The sequence below is a fragment of the Neolamprologus multifasciatus genome, chromosome 4, assembly GCF_963576455.1.
Source record: "Neolamprologus multifasciatus chromosome 4, fNeoMul1.2, whole genome shotgun sequence".
NCBI lineage: Eukaryota > Metazoa > Chordata > Actinopteri > Cichliformes > Cichlidae > Neolamprologus > Neolamprologus multifasciatus.
In genome coordinates, this window is record NC_140442.1 from 15,622,456 (window position 1) to 15,642,797 (window position 20,342).

Genomic DNA, 20,342 nt, shown 5'->3' on the forward strand with positions numbered 1-20,342 from the left:
AACAACAGAGGCAGAGAGTGTGAAGATGTCTGGTGGGCTGCTATCTGTTCACTCTTGTGCCTTTACTTTTCTTTGCCGTTTGGCACTAAACACTCCCGTTTGTGTCTTTGTTTCTCTTAGAAGCAGACTCGTCACAACTTTCTTTGCGCTCCTTTAACCCCCCACAGACCCTTTTCCACGGGTTCAGCATTACACTCAATGAAAAATATCACACACTTAAGTCAACAAAGCAGTCCTTGTAGTGGCTGTTTTGGGGCTATCACGGGATGGAGTTTTTCATGGATACCAGTTACAATTTTTCTATGCTCTCCAGGCAAACCTTTAAAGTTCTAGAGTTATTTTTTTTTAACAGGGTCAACAATGAACTTTTAGTCTGATTTCACAGAAGTGGCTTGACATTTTTAGGCTTGTTTGCTATCTTGCAAAGACTTGGATAAGAGGGCTGATACAACTTTGTCTGTCTAGGCAATATGAAACCACTTCTAGCAGCTGGTTTGCTTATCGTAGGCTAGAGACAAAGGAAACAGTCTAATGTTTACTAATTAACATGATTTACTGCTTTTTTTGTTTTTATTTTTTGTTTAATCTGTGTGGAAAACCAAAGTGTAAAAGAAGAAGACTTTTTTAAGTGGTTGCACTCATTTTCTGGAGTCTAGTTGCTGTGCTGTGTCTTGAGTTGAGTAGTTGCTGCAGGAGTAAAGTATTAGATTTAGAGATTTGATCAGAGAATCTAATAATGTGATTAAAGGATCCCAAAAATGAGCAAAGTACAGTAGACTCATTTTTATTAGATGGCTGAGTATGTATCAGTCTTTCTGCCAAGTAAGAATACATTAAGACTGAATTAAATATATTTAAACATTTCAGATACGTCAATTTTCCTAATCGTTCAGTCAATCCAGAGTAAAAACAGAACTGCAACCTTCTTATGTCTGTGTTAAATTGGTGATTGCTTGGTGGTTGTATTCACTTTTCTCATATTCATCAACTGTAGTTGAGGCAGCTAGTTGATCACCCACTGGTTGAGCGTGCAACACCCTAAATCTGTAGGTTCCAACATGTTGGCAATCTGTCTGAGTCAGTCCATAACATCTCTTTTTGAACAAGTCTTTCCAATAGAGGACTTTCCTCAACTGGTTGCATTCTGGTCATATTCCGATCAACAATGTAATTTTGCAGATAAATCACCATCGTTATTATCTGCAAAATTACAGATAATAACGATGTAATTATTATTACATCGTTATGCAACTGCATTGCTGTTTTTGGAGGAATTTCTAAATTCTAGTTTCAGATCTGTGAGGTTCTGGCTGATTTCTGTGGAAAACAGACACAGTTACCTGACAAATTATCACAAATAGATTGAGGTAAAGTTGGCAGTTCCATGCATTCAGTCGCAAACTGATAAAAGTCCTGATGCACCAAAGTCACTTTGAAGACGGCATCTGACTGCGATAGTTGGAGACCCGGTCCTGGTCTTGAATGCATCAATTTCAAAGGTAAACCACGTGCACAGCACATCATCTCAGTTGGTTTGGTCATGCAGTGGTTTAAAACCTCTGTTTCCCCACATGTAACTACAGCACAAGTCATCTATCTGAAGATACCATAAAGAAAAAAAGATTGAAATTATATAATAATAAAAAGATCCCGTACAACCCACACAGCCCCAATCGTCTTCTCCCTCTGATATTCCCACTTTGCAAATCCTTTACAAAAAATATCTTGTATTGTGTAAATGTAATAGCAGCTGTGTTAATAGCGACAGTTTCCTTGTCATTTGGAACATTTACAAGCTTAATTGATGCTTTGAGAAGTAAAAGAGTGAGAAGAGAGCACCATTATACCATGTGTCAGAGTTTACATCTTAAAATACGGTTTTTCCTCAGTGCAGTCAAGCTAATAAAAGAGCTTCTTTTGATGTCTTGGCACATTACGAGTGCGTCATCATTCAGTCTTGCACTGCTTGGTCGACACAGTTTTTATACTCCATTAACATTTGACCCACTTATGTGTAATAATTGCTTTTATAAATTTCTTATATCTTTTTTTCTTTTCTTTTTCTTCTTTTTTGAAGCACTGCACCCTGCTTCTTTCTTTTTCCCCCTTTTGCTTTGTCTTGTAGAATTTGGTAGATAGTGTGTGAGAAAAATGTCTATCTACACCCATCTGGATCCCTACCCTCTCGACCGACTGCTCATCTGTGATAACATGAGCTCCATGCCCTCAGAATGTAATAACCTAATAGTCCATGCTGCTTCTGTCACTTTGTCTTACAGAGCAGGACCGGGGAGAGGGACTGATTCAGACGGTGTGAGAGAGTGATACAGTAGATAGATAAAGACGAGAGGAAATAACTTTCCCTTTTTTTCCCTCCATTATTTACAGTTGTGGAGGGGTGGGTGTGTGTGCCTGGATTGCAAAGCTGCTTAGTGCTATGATTCAGTTTGGGGATTTGAATCTGCTCTCACCCCCACTTCAAGCACTAGAGTGGAGGCGGACAAAGGGTGAGATAGAGGGGGAGTGTGTGCATGTGCGCGAGAGCGAGGAACGGCGTAGGAGACGCTCAATCTGGTATAGCTCCATGTGAAAATGACCTACTTCCTGTCAGCTTGCTCTCAAATGGATTGCTGTTTTCTGATGTGTGGAAGAGTGGGGGAGATTTTTCTCTGTGGGGTCTGAGGGGGTGGAAGAGTTTGACGTGGAACGGTTAAATGAAGTAAATAAGTAGGTGGCTCTTGGGACCTTAAGGGTAGGATAAAATAAATGTCATGTTAGTGAAATGTAAATTCTGCATGCATGCATGCATGGCGAGCATAGTGTGTGCTCACCTGTGCATACATTGTCTGTTGACTCATGCTATAAAACATGTAATGTTGCGTGATGTGCTGCTCTCTCTCTGCTGTGTTAATTACCCCAAAAGACGGCTCGATGAGAGTTGACTATCAAAAAGCCAATATTTGAGGGGGCAGGCCTCGCCAGATGCTCAGTGGTCGTGTGTGTGTCTGCGTGCCATCCCGCATATTTGACACATACATAGAGGGTTGTTTATGGATGTCATCTGCTTTTCAGCAGGAAAGTTTCTGTGGTTTTAATTTGGTTTTAAAGGAAATTCTCATGAGAACCACAAAAGCCTCATATCGTCTAAACCTGCTCTTTGATTTAGATACATCTATACTTTAGTAATTAATGTATAAAATCACAAACTATATAACACACTAACAGGATGCACATGATAAAGAACCTACATGTACACACATTTCATACTGTTTCATATACTTAAGCAGTTTCTAATAATATTTTATTTAAAAAAGTACTGCACAAGTCTCAAGCCACCTCGCATTACTTCGTATTTTGCTTCCAAGGAGCCTGACTTTCTTCTACCGGTAAATATTTTTTTAAAGTTGAGCAACAGTCTTTCTGAAGGTTTTTCAAAACATTTTCTTTGGACATTGGCCACTTGTTCACTCATTTTCAATCCAGTCCTTGTACCTGACAATTTTCAGAGGAATGTTTTTTTGTTTGTCTGTTTTTCGCACTGATACCGACCTGCTGTACCTTAATTCAAGCATGAAAAAGGGGCCTAACTCAAGGGATGAATCAGTGTTGTGTCTACACTTATCATTGGCAAAGAAACAATTTTAAATTGTACCTTTAGATCTTTAGCTTGTCTTTTTTCTATGAAAAAAATCAAAGGTAACACAGTTTTACAGAACAAATGTAGTTTTTGTTCCAACAAGGTGATTAAAAAGACCAGCTGATAACTTTACATATGTTGGAATGGTGTGCAGTGTGTCCTTAAAAAGTTTGACGAAACTAGACAAGTGGGAAACAAATGAAGAACTGTCAGAAAAGCTATGTAGAGTAGATGAACAGTACCCAAGATTGATGTCCTTAAGAAACAAGAGCAAATCCACCAAAGACCTGACATAGAACCTGAGAGATGCATCTGGCCCCGTGAGTTCATCCATCTACTGTTCAATAGAGCCTAATCAGCAATGGTCTCAGTGGAAGGGCGGCTGGCAAGAAACCATTCAGAAGGAAAAGAAACAGGGAGGAAAGGCTTAGGTATGCCAAATTACACGAGAACTAGACTAAAAATTACTGGTACATCTGATGGAGTGATGAATCCAAATTTAAAGTTTGTGTTTCAAATGGTCAGCAAAATATTTGGAGGAGCTCAGAAGAGAGATAGAAAATAAGTGTCCACAGCCTCCTCAGAGTCCAGACCTTGACATTACCGAAGCAGTGTGGGACCATTTTGAGAGAGAGCAGAGAAAACGTCCAGAGAAGAGCTTTGAAGGTCCTTCAAGAGGCCTGGAGAACTATTCCTGCAGACTACTTAAAGACAGTACAAGAAAGTTTGCATAAGAGATTTCAGAGCTGTGTGTTGAATCTTCACCCCTCAGTATTGCTATAAAGTAATGACACCACTGATATTTAGATTGATAGTCTTTAAGAGTCTATAGTATTTCACTATGACATCCTGAGTACAAAAAATGAAAGCTTGATTGCAAGACCAAGTGGTTTTTGTTTTCCCAAAATGGCTTTTGGAAGCTGAAATGATGGACTCTGGAACGCCTGAAGAAACTGGAAACTTTACCCTGCTCCATTTGTTATGAGAGGTTGGAGAGACAGAAATGAAAGCAAAGCAAGCATGAATGTTGGCAGAGCATTCACTTTATTGAGAGACCTCGGGGACCTTTTGAAATGCGTGGAAATCACCTGTTAAAAACTAATCTGACCATGTGACTTTGCGTGAGCTCCAGCAAAGACTTTTCACCAGTTAATAAATCTGTAATCATGGATCAGAATTGGACCAAATTTAATCTTCATATTTAGGAAGGGAATTTGTGAATAATCCAAGGTTCAACAGCACACCCACCTGCAGGATAACATAAAATATGCAAGAGTAGAAAAGGCCACAAAAAAAAATATCTGTGGAACTTCCCGGCACACTCCTTCCCAGTCTCTTTGCTGCATTTAATCCCGGCTTTCAAAATGAAGTGGCAATTCTGTCTGTTAGTGTATTAATTTGGGTCATGAGTAATGTCTCTGGGATGGATTCATCGAACAGGTATGCGCTGTCAAAGCTTAATCCCCGTGACTCTGTCTGGCTGGTCGGAAGCTGAATTAAATTAATCCACCGTCATAACCCTGCCCCTCTCTATCACTCACATGCTATTTCATTTTCCCTGCACGCTGTGTTTTCCAGTGCCCGAGGACCTGTCTTTAGAGGAAAGAGATGAGCTGTCAAACATACGGCGTAGGAAAAAAGAGCTTCTGGATGATATTGAAGTGAGTAACAGTGGAATTAATGTTATTTGAGTAATCTGATCAAACACTTCTAAATGAATGATTCGGAGCAAGCCTCAAACTAATAAAAATGGTTGGTGATGTGCGTTGCATGTCTGAAAAGTCCTCTGGTGCAGTGCAGAACAATGAACCTTATTTCATTTGTTTTCAGATCTTATATTGTTACATTTACTTATATTAGTTTCCTGTTGCCTTTTGTCATGAAATGACATATGTGTTCGTCATATTAATAAGCAAGCCTTTCACTATTAAATATATTTAACTAATAAAATCATAGACTGTGTTTGCAGATCATTCAAGAGCTGCACTGTGTTGTCTCAGGAGCTATAAACTTGACTTTATGAAACAAGCGACTCTGTCCTTCGATTTCAGCGGCTGAAGTTTGAGATTGCAGAGGTAATGACTGAGATCGAGCAGCTAACCTGTGTGGGGGAGAGGTGAGTTTTGATTGTTTTTCTTTTCTTTTTTTTTTTTTACATGTTGTGCGATTATTTTCATTATGAATTGTGTCCTTATGATAGCATTTTCTTGGCTCTTAGTTTTGTTTGTAAGCTGTCGTTGAATAGGCAATAAAATCTAAAAGTAAATAATAATGCTCATCTGTGTTTTCATAGGACCAAGATAACATGAAGTTTTACCTTTTTTTTCTTTACATAAATTCATGTAAAACTCAGAAGTATTAATTTTAAATGATATCAAATGGACTAAAGAAGTAAAAAGTGAACATTTAAATAGCTGGTACCAGCAGTTCCTCAAATGCTAAATTAAACTTCAGTCACACAGTCATAGAAACTGGTCGGTGCCCCCGATTGCTAAGGAAATGTGTATTTCCTGAATAGTTGTTGAGTGGTTGCTAGCTGATGCTAGGTGAAATCTGTTGGAAAGAGGGTGGTGCTCCACCAAAAACCTCTTTGTGATTGCTTTGTTTATGAGCAGATTGCTGCGTCCCTCTGTAGCTTACATGGAAGTCGCCAACTTGTCTGCAAACACTCGCCAGTTTACTCTCCGAGTGATTGTGAAGCTGTGAAACTGGAAAAACTGAAACATTCGCCTTCAAAGTTGTGCTTTAGTTAACCAAGTTAACCAACGTATTTCGTCAACCAGTAGCAGAACGCACTCTTTTCCCCAGTGACCAGTGGTCCCTAGATGGTCACTAATTGGTCTCTAGGCCTTAATTAGCAGGATAGCTAATAGTGTTGGAGATTTAAATGAAGTCAAGTCAAAAAGTAGTAGTGTTGCATGTTTGGATGGCTTCAATGAACCGCCAAGAGATCAGCTCATTAGTTTTTGTTTGCTTTGGCTCTGCTACTCTTTTAACATGCAGTTACCTTTGCAGTGAGACTCACACCTGTCAGTTTGTGTGTGTGTGTTAACATGTTAATACCCCATTGTTTGAGGAGAAAAGCAGGACAGTCCCTCGACTTAACATTAACCAAACAGTCTGCATTTGATTGGTTGCTGAGGTGGGGCGAGGTCATGTGTCAGGCTGTTTGTGTGTCTCAGGTGCAGCTGGCAAAGGGGCTCCAGCTATTTTTGGGCACACGTAAGGCTTAGGGAGCGTTCAAAGACACACAAAGGTGGAGATTTCCCGAGGAGTGAGAGCAAAAACGGTTTCGAGCATTAATATGAGACAATGTACGTCCAGTTAGCTAAGATGAATTAAAGAAAAGGGAAAAGATACACTCAAGTGAGCAGTAACAGCTGATGCACAATCACATGTCATGAACGAAATTCAAGTTTTCTCAGTTTAATCCAAATGTAAACTCAGCCTTTACTTCACTGAGTGGTTGGTAAACACAGTTGTGACAGGCCCTGAATAAACTCGACACAAAGTGACCTACTAAACACACGCAGCAGCCGGGGAGCAAAATTGGACTCGGCTGTCATGTGAAGGATGTTTTCTGGGTTTTTTTATTCTTTTTGGTTTTTGTCACAGCAAAACCACACAAAGAAACAAGCAGATCGCCATGGGAAGGAAAAAGTTCAACATGGACCCAAAGAAGGTCAGAGGAGATCCACAGCTCTGGAGTTTAAATTTAAATCATTCATTGAAACTGAGTAAAATACCTATTTATGCTGCGCTTGCTCTCTCTTTAAAAACAGGGAATCCAGTTTCTTTTGGAGAATGATCTTCTCCAGAACACCCCAGAGGACATTGCACAGTTCCTCTACAAAGGAGAAGGGCTCAACAAAACAGTCATCGGGGACTATTTAGGGGAACGGTGAGCTCTCCAGTTTTCTCTTTGTTTTCCTTCCACCTTTCTTTTTCCTCTCCCCACGTCCTTGTCAGATCTGCACTGCACGTGCTCAGACATCAGTGATAGAGCCCTGGGAAATTGGTGGTCTGGATTTATGGAGCACAATAGTGCCAGGAGACCGTGCTGCTGAAAGAGGGAAAAAAAGTGTAGGGGACATGTGGTTCTTATCGAAGGGAAGTCAATGGGGATAGGATGTCAAAACAACAGGGGACATCACGCTGCCTGTCTCAGCCGGCACAGTGGCTCTCTGTCTGAGAGTGGCACTGTGACGTGGCTGCAGGACTTTGCTTTCCAGCTTCAGTCACTGAGCATAGGAGTTCATCACTTCTTCTGCTTTTGTTTAAGCTGAACTACTCATCACATGTGTTTTTTTTCTCCCCACCACCCCAGGGATGACTTCAACATTAAGGTCCTCCAGGCGTTTGTGGAGCTTCACGAGTTTGCAGACCTCAACCTCGTTCAAGCCTTAAGGTACTTAACAACTCATATTAGGAAGAAAGAATTAAAGCAGGCGACGGTGAGTGGGTACTACAGTGCAGATTGTAAAGTTTGTGAAGGGCAGGCATGTTTTCAAGTATAAAAAACACAGCCAAAACAACATACGGGAGTTTGCAGCACGATAAGAGGGTGTTTTACAAGCTTTATTGTTGCTTTGGTACTTTTCTTTTGCAAAGTAAACACCAGACGTGCACCGAGTTTTACAGACCAAACTGAAAGAAATCCACCTTGGCTTCACTTCACATATTTGGTTTTCCCATTGTAAACTGTTGAAATATGACATTATATCACGGCTGTAAAAAATCTTGGCCTGACTGAAATTGTTCCCACACTTGAGCCAACCGACTGTTTGCAGGGAAGGTGGGGGTGGGGGGAGGGGTGTATCTGTCAGAGACCTTTCCCGGGATGCACCAATTGGCATTATAAAAACAATATTAGAACAATTAGGCTAGCTGATCATTTCTTTTTTAGATGGTTTGGTCATGTTGTCATTTGTGATGTGATTTGCAAATTTGTAAGTTGGTCAGGTTGTTGTTGAATTCGCAAAACACTTTTCATATGGGATTGGATATTGCTGAGATGTTATTGATGTAGTGCTTTTCTCTAAATTGCCAATAAGAATCTAGTTGGAGGAGAGCATAACGACCAACCATGCAAAGCGGTCCACAAGGAGACCGCTGCTCTGCACATCCAAGCAAAATCAGATCCAGGTTTACAGTTTTTTCTGATTGCTTAAGCACATTTTTTGTAACTATTGGCTATTTTTGCAAAACTCTACACACAAATAAGAAAACCTGTCACCCAATTATCAAAACATTGTAGTTCTCTTGCAAAAGCGAACACAGCTAGATTAACTCTTCACACCTTCGTAAAAATGGTGTTTTCGTATCAAACAGTACACACAAGCCATCATCTACTAAGCACACAATGCGCCAACTGCACACTGATGGTATGAATACAAAACACATCTGGCTTTTGCTTTCTCTGTGCACAAGCTAGGCCATGTCAGTTTGAGCTCATACTTTTGTCATAGGTCTGTAAACATGGAGGGATCCAAACTTCAAGTACTGGTGTTTATTTACACACATCAAAACAAACACAAGTGTTTATTTCCAAGTATAGGATTATTTGCAATCGCCATATTGACTATATGGGTTTCTTGGTCTGCAGTGAACATGCTTCCTCTGCCCCAGCATCTGGTCGTCTAGCAATTCTGTAAAGTAACAATTTCAGTATTTTTACATCTATGGTATTGTTGTGTTTCTCATTAGCATATGGCAGTGCTACAAATCTTAGTGCAAAGTGACTGTACTAACCGATTCTCATTTCAAAATGTCCTTATGATGCTTGCTACAGTGTAGCGGCTCGAGTTAGGCTGAACCCGTCGACCAGCTTCCCTCAGGGTCATTCCACGGTTGATTACATGGTCCACTATTGTAGCTCTGATGTCATCAGCAATTCTATTTCTTACTCTTCTTACCCTTCCTCTGCCCCCTCCTCGTCCTCTTCCCCCCTCCTCGTCCTCCTCTCCCCCCTCCTCGTCCTCCTCTTGTTCCTCCTTGTCCTTGTCGTCCTCTTCATCCTACTTCTTCACCTCCACGTCCTCTTCCTCGGCCTCCTCTACTTCTCACTCTTCCTGCTCCCTCCATTGTACTCCACACACAGAGCTTACCTGTATTATAGTGCTTGGGCTGATTGCAAAGTGAACTAATTATCTAAAAAAGTTTTTACATGTGACAGTGTGCCAGACATATGGCAAAATAATGTAAATAATAGCCATAAATGTGTATAGTTTTGCTAGGAGTGTGTTGATCCTTTGGAAATTGAGTGTAAAGCAGTGAGTTGTGTTTACAGTTCTGCAAAAAGAGTGCTGTGCAGTGGATTGTAGCTACAGGTTTTCAAAGTGTGTGTTACAAAATGGCAAACTGAGTGCAAAGCAGTGTTTGTGCTTTTAGTTTTGCAAACTCAGTGAGTGGTTTTGCTATAAGTATTAATAGTTTTAGAAAATGTGCTATAAGAATCACAGTTAGGGTTTAAGCATTCAGAAAAAACTGTAAACTCAGATGAGGCCTCTGCTTTGTCACACTTGTTGCACTAGCACTGTGGCCATGACGAGATCAAGTGGAGGCACAACGATGCTACTTTTGATCTGTTGTTATGTGCGGGCACTGTCACATGTATTCATTGTTACCTATTTTGGAATTACATATAATTAACTAATTGGCAAATTCTGGGACAAAACGTATTTTACACGTTATATTTTTATGCTGATTTACATTAACATGTGTTGTCACCATTAAATAAATATTTTTTCATGCGACTGATAACAGAGGAGCCGGTGTGCACACCTCTTATATGTCAACAATGTGTCATGCAAACCTGCGCATCCAGTTAGGTGATCAGTGTATCAGATTCCTGCCTAAAGCTTTGTTCAAAGTGCTAAAAAAATAGAGTATTTTCCCATGCACAGCTTTAAAAGTTTGCTCTAACTTCTAGTTGTTTGGTTTGTTGGGTGTCCCATGAAAGACAAGAGTGTTCTTTGTGCTGTTTTTTTTTTTTTTTGCAGAAATATCAAAATCTAATCTAACACTAGAAAAACAAAACTGCCTGTGAGCAAAGACGTCTTCATTTATGCCATAAATACACCCTCCTAATATAAAGAAATGTCTGTGCCGTGTAATACTGTTTTGTAATTCACAGGGAAAAACACAGATACTGTTACAAACATTCACATCAATATTTCATGACACATCATTACATTTTTCCTCTTGCTCTCTGCTGTTGCAGGCAGTTTCTGTGGAGCTTCAGACTTCCCGGCGAAGCCCAGAAGATTGATCGTATGATGGAGGCTTTTGCCTCCAGGTACTGCCAATGCAATCCCGGCGTCTTCCAGTCCACAGGTACCACACACACGTACACAAATACACACATGTTTGCACTGCAGCAGATATATGAGTCAGACTCAGCCAGACAGTCCAGGACGGATAACATGCTCTGCCCACCAGACCACCCGGATTCAAATCAATGCCTCTGTCTGTCTGTCGTCTCTCACCGGACAGCTGGACCTGTATAAATCTTTACCTTGTGGCTACATGCAGAGATTTCGCGACTGCGTGGGGGTGCAGCTTCAGAATATTTGTTTGTTATTTCAGCCTCTGTGTGAACTTGAATGGACCTGAAGTCCACTTCAGTTTTCCACTGAAGTTGGCAAGTTGCTCACTAATCCCTGTGCGATCAGCATTCGTGTCTCAAGCAGTGATAATGAAATTGATCACCGGTCAATAGCGGTCATTAGCGCCGTCTTGGCTTGTTGCACATAGCCTTCCTGCTCACGTGTTAGTGTTAAGGAGGTGACGGCTCGGGTCGTGAATATTGATGTGGTGCAGTGGCGACACACCCAGATTTGGTTATTGGTCATCCCTCAAGAGTGGTGCACACTGGGTTATAAATTACATGTAGAGGATGTTGTCTGGGGCTCTTAGTGTGTGGATGGATGAAACCGAGTCGTAAGAGCAGGAACACACTGTGTCAGAAGATGGGCTTTTCTGTTGATTAAATTCTCCATTTTATCAGGTTTTCCTTGAATCTGTGGTGTGAAAATGTGTTACAAGATGTTTCTAATTCCCTTTTATGGCAAATAAGTTGAATGCCCTCTACTATACAGCCACTACTTTCTTGGTAATGTCATATTTGTCACATTTTCTTTTAAATTCTAACTGTTTTTATCACATCCACACTAATCTATAACCTCCACACACACGTGTGGAGTGTGCATGTGCTGTATTTGTTTGTTTCCCTGTGACACTGTGTGTAATTACCTCCACAGACACATGCTACGTTCTATCTTTTGCCATTATCATGCTGAACACCAGCCTGCATAATCCCAACGTCAGAGACAAGCCCCCAGTGGAGCGCTTCATCTCCATGAACAGAGGAATCAATGAAGGGGGAGATCTCCCAGAGGAGCTACTCAGGGTGAGAACTTTGACTTGATTACTTCGTCAGGTTTGATGAATTAATCCTATGTGGTATGCATTTGAAACACTGTGGAGGTAAAAGTGGAGGGATTAAATTAAATGTTTGGGGTTTTTTCAATGTAGCAGACAAAAAGGAAATTTATAGGTTCTCTTATAGGTCTCCTCTGTGAAAAGCAGAGTCATGCCTCCCTAATTGAGACATTGCAGCTCAGGATAATGATGATCTTTAATAAAATGGTAAATACAGGCCATTTAATAAGAAAAAGACGAAAAACAAGTCGATCGACTCGCATGCGAGAGGCTGTCATGTCTGCCAAAGTGCTCCTTCGGTACAAAAAGGAACCTTGTTAAAAACTCTTCAAGTTCCCAGAGTCACTGATGTATGAATCTTTGTCTTTGTCTGAAAATTGATTTCTCAGTGTCATGTTTAATGCACCGGTAGTTGAAGGCTTGAATGTTTTTGCACGTGAGTTAGAAGTGTGTGTGTGTGTGTTTTCATCTAAGCGTAAACGTTTTTCTGCCTTTTCTTTCTCTGTGCAGAATCTATACGACAGCATCAAGAGCGAACCCTTTAAGATCCCCGAGGACGACGGGAACGACCTGACGCACACGTTCTTCAACCCAGACAGAGAAGGCTGGCTGCTTAAATTAGGTTAGTCTGAGTCTCACACGCTCACGCTCAGGTTCTGGGGGAATGCAAAACATCCGGCTTGACTTTATTTAGGAACTCCTGCTTCTTTTTTTTTTTTGGTCTGCGACTATAGAATTAGACTCATGAGAACTTAAACTGCGTGGTAACTGTTGCTCGTGCACTCTCCTTTGATCGTAAAACATTAACTGAAAGATAGATAAAACTTTGCAAACACACCCATATGATAAAAATAGAAAAGGAAACATTCAACTTTTATATACAAGTCGTGCATCTTACAGTTTATACATGGGAGTGTATTAATGATCCATTTCATTGAAGGTCTGGTCGCGTTTGTGAACGGAGCAAACAGTGCATATAAAATATGCATGCATGTCATTCTGTCTGGAAACATGAAAGCTCAAAAAGCTTTGAATGAATTCGGATAAAACTGTAGGGGTGTAGAGTGGAGTCATCCACCGAGGTCTTCAAGGTCAACTTAACGATTGACAAAAAGCCTTTTAACCTAGAAACTATGATTCTTACAAGCAGTAACTTTGACTTCTGTCACTCACATATATAATTATAAATGTAACCAACTGTTTGTGATGTATCAGTGAATTCCTCTCTTTCTAAAAGCCAGGCTGTGTTTATTTAAAAGCCACATGATTTGAAATTATGAACTGTGAGTTATATCTCAAACATAAAAAAAAGGGCAGTAGCTGATTTTATGTGAACCGCATACACAGGAAATTCTAAATGGGCTTCACAAGGTGTTTTACAAGCAAAGTAAAACTAATTTTAATATATTTAAATACTTTATGGCATGAGGGACTTTCTAATGAAAACCCCGTCACGTCAAAAAAGATTATAGCCCGCTTAAAAGAAAAATAATAAAACATCATCATCCTAAGGTGAGAAACCCACATGTACAGCCATGCAGATGCAGATTCTCAATTAGCTCTGTATAAACATAGTTTAGAAATGATACGTACATTGTTTATTAACCTGGACGTGGACTCCTCTTATTGTGTGAGGAAGAAAAAAACATCTCAGTCATTTGAAGTGTGTGTGTGTGTACATATGTATGTTTACATATCTTTGTGGGGACTAAAAATTGGAAGTTTACCATACTTGTGGGGACCAACAGCTGTGTGGGGACAAAATGCCGTCACCACAAGTTTGAAGTCATTTTTGAGACTCAAATTGTGGTTTTAGTGTCAGGGTTACAATTAGGTTATGGTTAGGCTAAGGGTTAGGGCTAGGCATTCAATTTTAATGGTGATGGTTAGGGTAAGCAGCTAGGGAAAGCATTATGTCAATTAGATATCCCCACAAAGCTATGAAAACAAGTGTGTGCGTGTGTGCGTGCATGTGTGCGTGTGTGTGTGTGTGCGTGTGTGCGTGCCAGGCGTGTATTCATCTCCAATGAGGTCATGCATTTATAAATCTTGCTTTTACTCTGCTTGAAGTTGGCTCCCCTCTGATCCCATGTGTTTCTGATTTGAACCTCGCTCCATCACTTGCCAGGTACTCCAGCAGTCCTCACATACATAACAGCTTATAATTTACTGTATGGCGGTGATTTATTATTGGACATAATACCTGTTTATTAGCCCACATATTGTTGGTTTAAAGAGCACAGTCACTGCAGGTGGTTGGTTTTTACTACAGTGTTTACACACATGCACACACACCTGGCTTTGACCTGCACATTCTTTAAACTCTGTGTAACGTCTCTGTAGCCTCATCAAGCTAGTGCGTACGAATGTAAATAGCCCCATTGTGGCTCACAGACCTAACATGATTACATTCTTGCACAGTTCCTCCCTGGAGCAGTTTCCCCCGCAACCAGTTCTCACTGTAATATTTCTAATTTAACTCTCTAAAGATAAACCCTGGAGGATACGGAGGAATAAGGCCTTTTTTTAGCAAATGTCTCTCTGCGCTCAGCGGAAATTTGGCCATGCTAATTCAATAGCCACTGTCTATTGAAATGTAAGGAAACACAGAGCTTTTTATAGCTGTCTGTGACCCATGTAGGCTTCTGTGAGGGGACCATGAAAACAGGAAGGAAATGCTGCAGTAAAAGTCATGCTTAGGAATTAATAACACACATAGTTTTGGATGTAGTTTGCACAAATGAACACGTGAGGTGGCGAACTTGCTCTGGGGTGTCGTGTACGATACGTGCGTGTATTTGCGTGAGTGTTTTCTCCTCCAGGGGTGCTTTACGTGCCACGTTAGGTTCACATCAAGTTTGCTCTCCTCTCCTGAGAGCCAATGAGGTTTTATCCTGTTGCCTTAAAAAATGAATGGGCAACGGCAGTAATAATTTATCAGTTGCTCGAGTCATCAGTTAACTAAGCATTAAGTTGGGCGAGATTGTGCTGGTAGCCTGCAATCTCACACAAGGCAGCTTGCCTGCATGTCTCAAAAGTCAAAGCCAACAGTTTTCAGTTGTCAGTGATTTACATTTAAGCTTCCTGTGGCACAGCTGTAGCAGCACAGAGCATTTGAAGAGGCGCAGCCCGAAATATCTTGCATATGCAGCAAAACAGGGTCTTCTATTTAAAAATGAATATTGGGATAAGGCTGAAACTCTGTATAGTCTATCGTTACGAGAATCGATTTCTACAAACAGCCCAGGTACAGAAATCTACAACAGGACTTCCTTTTAGGTTCTTGAAGATGTTTCACCTCACATGCAAAAGGCTTCTTCAGTTCTAAAAGATAAAGGGTATCAATTCGTCACTCTGGTCCATCAGCTGGTAACGCTGATGGGGAGTAACCTCTGGCAATGGGACATGGACTGGTAGATGACCTGCTCTACCTCTGTCACCATGTGTCTACCAGTCATGACTCACATGACAGTGTAGTGTCAGGACCACCTCCAGTATTTTAGACTCACCTTTAGCTTTTAGAATGAAGAAGCGTATCTTCATTCTGCTGAAACATCTTCAAGAAACTAAAAAGACGTCCGTTTGTCTGTTAGCTCAGGCCGCAGCGTCACAGAAAACTGAATGGAAATCACAGGAAACCCACTAAGTGAATTTTCAAAGGCATGTGAAATATTGTATGTGTTTAATAATGACATTTTGGAAATGATCAGCCACAGGAAATTGAATTACATTTACTAATGAGTTAATGCTTAAAGTCAATAACTGGTTTGGGCCACTTTGATTTCTTACATTTACAAGAGTAATCTCTCTCTCTTGCTTGCAGGCAAGTAGTCCAACCATATCTACCTATGTTTGCTTTTGTCATTTTAAAGCGCATAAGGAAACACAGCGGATGCTGGTTGGCTTCATTAATGACCATCACTTCCCTGCTCTTTTTCCTGAGGGCAGACAGCCAGTCTGTCACTGCGGCCTTTGTGTCACTTCCTGTCTCCTCTTTTTTTTTCCTGTCAGGGGGCAGAGTGAAAACCTGGAAGAGAAGGTGGTTCATCCTGACGGACAACTGCCTCTACTACTTTGAATACACAACTGTGAGTCTCACACCAACATGTTTTTGTTTTTTTTTGATTAACAAAAGGCATCTCTGCCGCTGTGTGTGTATGCTTGTGTCATCACAGAGCCGAGCATTTCATTTTTATTTTCAGAAGTCTGTATGAAATCCACCCTGAGTCTACAGCCTCCTTGTTAGCACCAGAAAAACGGCGAGGATTAACAATTCAAGTTGGCTACACTGCTGTTACGGTTATGGATTTCAGCAGGGAGCTCTTCATGTAAACTCTACAAACCAAACAACTGAATATGTTGCACTGTCTTCACACAGTTTATTGGTAGTTTGATATAAAAAGTGGCCTCTGAGTCAACATTTGGTTTGTGACCACCTGTTCTTAAGTCTCAGTTTAAGGGTGTTTTCTCTCCCTTTCAGTCCAGTTAAAATGAACAAACAAGAAAACACAGAGACTCTTTGGAAAAGGTGTCACCTTCCAAATGGACTTCTGAGTGGTTTGTTTATGGAGAGATCCGACCCAACTAAAAGCTACACACTGCAATTTTGAGCCGAACACCTTCCTGTAGCCAGGTACGCTTTGCATTGTGAGAGATGTGCAGAGTACACAGAGTGTAAGTATACTCTTGGCCCAGTCTTATTTGGCCATTAATGGACTGAAGGTTCCTACATTTCAGTCCACCTGGGAGTTCACATCTCTCTGTCAAAGGACATCAAACCACAGGAAAAGGCCACAAGTTTACAAACTCATGAACTGATTTGGACCACAGGCTGAAAAGCTTTTTGGTTCGGGAAAGAAAATCAAGTCATCTGGTTGTGTCTAAGAATCTATATTTATTATTGATTCTCATTGAGGAAACAGAGACTTTAGGGGCCTCTAAAAACCCTCCTACTATCCAAATCCTTGGAACTATCTTCCATGAAGGGTGATGCTATTTTCTGAGAATTTATTGGTCAGTTGGTGGTAATTTCACACCTGTTGCTAATCTCCTGTTCCAAAGAACAAGAACTGAACCACCTTTGTGGTGCTAAAAACCCAGGGTTAACTCTGAAGTTAACCGGAAGAGACCAAATGCTGCTTCATAGTACAGGTCTCAAAGTAACAGGACCTAGTTCAGCTTTTAAGATCCCTCTTAAAAAGAAGCCTATGAAGTCTAGTATATGTCACTAAAAGTGGCCATACCCCCGGCAATGTGTCACCACCCCTACAGTTGCAATGAAGAGGAAATGCAGTGCTGTACAGAATCAAACCACCAAACTATGAACATGCTTGTTTCTGCTATGAAATGTGTCATTTAAGCATTTTAAGACCCTGAAGTTGCCCTTCTAGGAACTGAAGTTCTGGCAATTCTGCATTGGGATTAATTTTTTGACTTTGCCCTTGTGCATAACTAATGTGGTTTTAACATGGTTTGTCACCTAAATGTTCTCTTTCTGTATTAGTTTCTGTACAAAACGGCAATAAGCTACTAAAGTTACTGGGTCATAGAAAAGAAAGAAAACTCCAGCGTGTAATTATGGCATACTTGTCTTGTGGCCACAGTGGATGAAATGTTGCAGACTGTTTTAATTGTCATATGTGCTCAGGTTGGCATGGGTTACTATTAAATTAGTGTCCCTTACTATAAAAATTAGCCAATAGTGCTTGAAGATTTTCACCAGTGCCTTTGTTTCTTTGCTGCCACATCAGCACTGTCCTCTCTTTGCTGTAGTATTATCCTTCAGGACACTATCATTATGTCCCGTCCTCTGGTCAGACTGCAGCATACACAAGTAGAGGGGGGGCAACAAGCTACAATCACAGTGGATTTTTCTTTTCTGTGTAAGGCTGTTCCAGTGTTTCTTTCTTATAGAAATCTCATTTTATGCCATTTTTTTATTCATCGTTTTGATTTCCCCTTGCTCCTTTTCTGGTTTCTGTTCTTTCTTTAATACTTGCTTTTTGACTTTGTTCTAAATTGCTCTTTCTATCTATCTCTGTCTAACTCTGGTTGTTTTCTCCCCTCCTCGCATGTTCCTGCTTCTGATCGCTCTCTCCTTTAGGACAAGGAGCCTCGTGGGATCATCCCACTGGAGAATCTCAGCATCAGGGAGGTGGAGGAGCCCAGGAAACCTGTGAGTGTTGCCTGATTAGAGACCTCAGCCTTTCTCCCCTTGGTTACTGTGTTCACTAAATCTTCCCTTTGTTCAAATATTTCTTCGCCAAAGATAATTATCTGGCACCTGTTTTTGATGACCTTTGACCCCTCTCTGTCCCTCCTTCAGAACTGTTTTGAGCTCTACAACCCGAATCACAAGGGCCAGGTGATCAAAGCCTGTAAGACAGAGGCAGATGGGCGTGTAGTGGAGGGAAACCATGTAGTATACAGGATATCAGCACCCACACCTGAGGAGAAGGAGGAGTGGATTAAATCCATCAAGTAAGATTCCTCGTAATAGTAATGACGGCACAAAGATCCAGTGTTAAACCAGTAATGGTTGTTGTTACGTCAGAATAAACAAATCAAAAAAAAAATCAGTGAATGTGATTTCCTTGATGTTGGATTAATTTAAGGCGGAAACCAGTTTTAACCTAGAGAACTTGAATATATGAGGTGCAGTCTTAAAGTCTTACGAAATCAAAAACCTGACTTGATTTCAGTTTAGGTGATCTCATTCAAGGTCATCTTCTTGAGCACCTTGTTATATCTCTCTCGAAGTCCTGTTCTGACCCTTATACACATGTGATTTCACCACGTTCAAACTAGCACAAACATCAAACACCAGCTCCGGCTGTTTGCTGTTTTTTGTTGTCTGCTATTTTTCTGCTATTTTCAAAGGCAGAGGTTTTCATTAGAAAGCACTTTCTGTCTTGAAAGGACATGACAGCATAGTTTGGGTTTGCAAAGTTTCATCTTAAGAAACAACAAGACTTCTGGAACAATGTTCTTCAGACAGAAGCAGATTGCTTCGTGCCATATTTGGCAAAAACCAAACGCAGCATATTAGCACAAACACCTCATACCAGCTCTCCAGCATGGTGGTGGAGGCGTGATGATTTGGGCTTGTCTTGCAGCCACAGGACCTGGCAACCTCACAGTCATTGAGTCCATCATGACCTGCTCTGTATACTGAAGTTTTCTGCAGTCACACGAGAGAGCAGCTGTCTGACAGCTTGGTGCAAATTAGGTCATGCAACCGGGCAATAGTCCAAAGCATAGCAGCATTTTTACAACAGATTGGCTAAAAAAAGAAAGAACCAAGGTGCTACAATGTGGCAGGACCTTAAGAGAGCTGTGCATTAAATAAAATGTCCACAAACCTCAATGATCTCAAGAAACGTTGCAGAGAAGAGCGGGCCAGAGTTCCTCCGCAGTGATGTGAGACGATAGAGTCCTACAGAAAACAACTGCTTCAAATGACGGCTGCCAAAAACTTTCTTTTTCACGTGACTGTATTTTACTACAGTGTTTAAATTAAACAGTGAAACGAATAACAACATGTTTTATTTCCATCAGATCGTATACATTCACACTGGCAGTGAGTATACCATCGCTTTGGCAGCTGTGATAACCTTGCTTTTAATGACCTAAATGCTGGATGTTTTGTAATCGCCTGCATAAACGGTGGTGCAATGTCAAAGAGAGTTGGCTCAGCAGAACAGAGTGCTTATATACCGTAATGTAGCGCAATCATCCACCTCCCCTCTCTATACTATCAGAGTATTCACAGGAGACATGATGGGGGATTAGACATTGCGTATAACGCACCAGGGTTGAGCCAGCAAACCTATCCAACACAGGCAGCTCCAAACTAGGGGTGACGCACTCACATCTACCAAAGCTAACAATTCACAGCTTGCACTTCACCAGAGGGGTCCGAGAGGACTCGGGGTTCTGTGGAGATAAAAGGCTTTTTATGGAAATTATGATTTGCCCCTTTTTTAAAGTAGAGATGATTATAGAGGCAAGGCCTTATCTGCTCATCTTGAGTGTCAGGCAGTGAAGTTGGACCAAGTAGGTCAATTAAGGAAGTGAGCTGCTGTTGTATGAATTAGTGTGACACGTTTGAAGTGTGCTTTAAAAAAAAATAAATTAATAATTCCAGTCAATGTATCAGTTTTTAAGAAGCATTTTTCAGGACTGAAAAATGGTGGAGAAGGTTTTTAGCTGTGGCAGCCGCGCTCAGATTTGATTTCTCCACAGTGGAGTTTATTGTTTCACA

The 20,342-nt window shown here is 40.9% G+C and overlaps 1 protein-coding gene and 1 long non-coding RNA gene across 3 annotated transcripts in view; one reads left to right on the forward strand and one right to left on the reverse strand.

Moving 5' to 3' along the window:
• The window catches only part of cyth3b (cytohesin 3b), a 47,162-nt gene that overhangs the window by 20,863 nt on the left and 5,957 nt on the right, over positions 1-20,342 (forward strand). The window contains exons 2-12 of one of the 2 annotated variants that reach the window (XM_085155876.1): positions 5,216-5,298; positions 5,689-5,753; positions 7,253-7,319; positions 7,420-7,538; positions 7,965-8,045; positions 10,860-10,972; positions 11,899-12,047; positions 12,590-12,701; positions 16,091-16,167; positions 18,183-18,254; positions 18,405-18,559. In XM_085155876.1, the coding sequence (XP_085012002.1) occupies positions 5,216-5,298; positions 5,689-5,753; positions 7,253-7,319; positions 7,420-7,538; positions 7,965-8,045; positions 10,860-10,972; positions 11,899-12,047; positions 12,590-12,701; positions 16,091-16,167; positions 18,183-18,254; positions 18,405-18,559 (1,093 nt within the window). Of the gene's footprint in view, positions 1-1,230; positions 5,299-5,688; positions 5,754-7,252; positions 7,320-7,419; positions 7,539-7,964; positions 8,046-10,859; positions 10,973-11,898; positions 12,048-12,589; positions 12,702-16,090; positions 16,168-18,182; positions 18,255-18,404; positions 18,560-20,342 lie in introns of those variants that run through there. The other variant, XM_085155875.1, reaches the window with a different exon arrangement.
• On the reverse strand, positions 16,123-17,215 carry LOC146520121 (uncharacterized). The gene is made up of 2 exons (XR_014873585.1): positions 16,747-17,215; positions 16,123-16,698 (listed from the first exon to the last, which is right to left on the reverse strand). It is a non-coding gene; the product is annotated as an uncharacterized LOC146520121 (long non-coding RNA).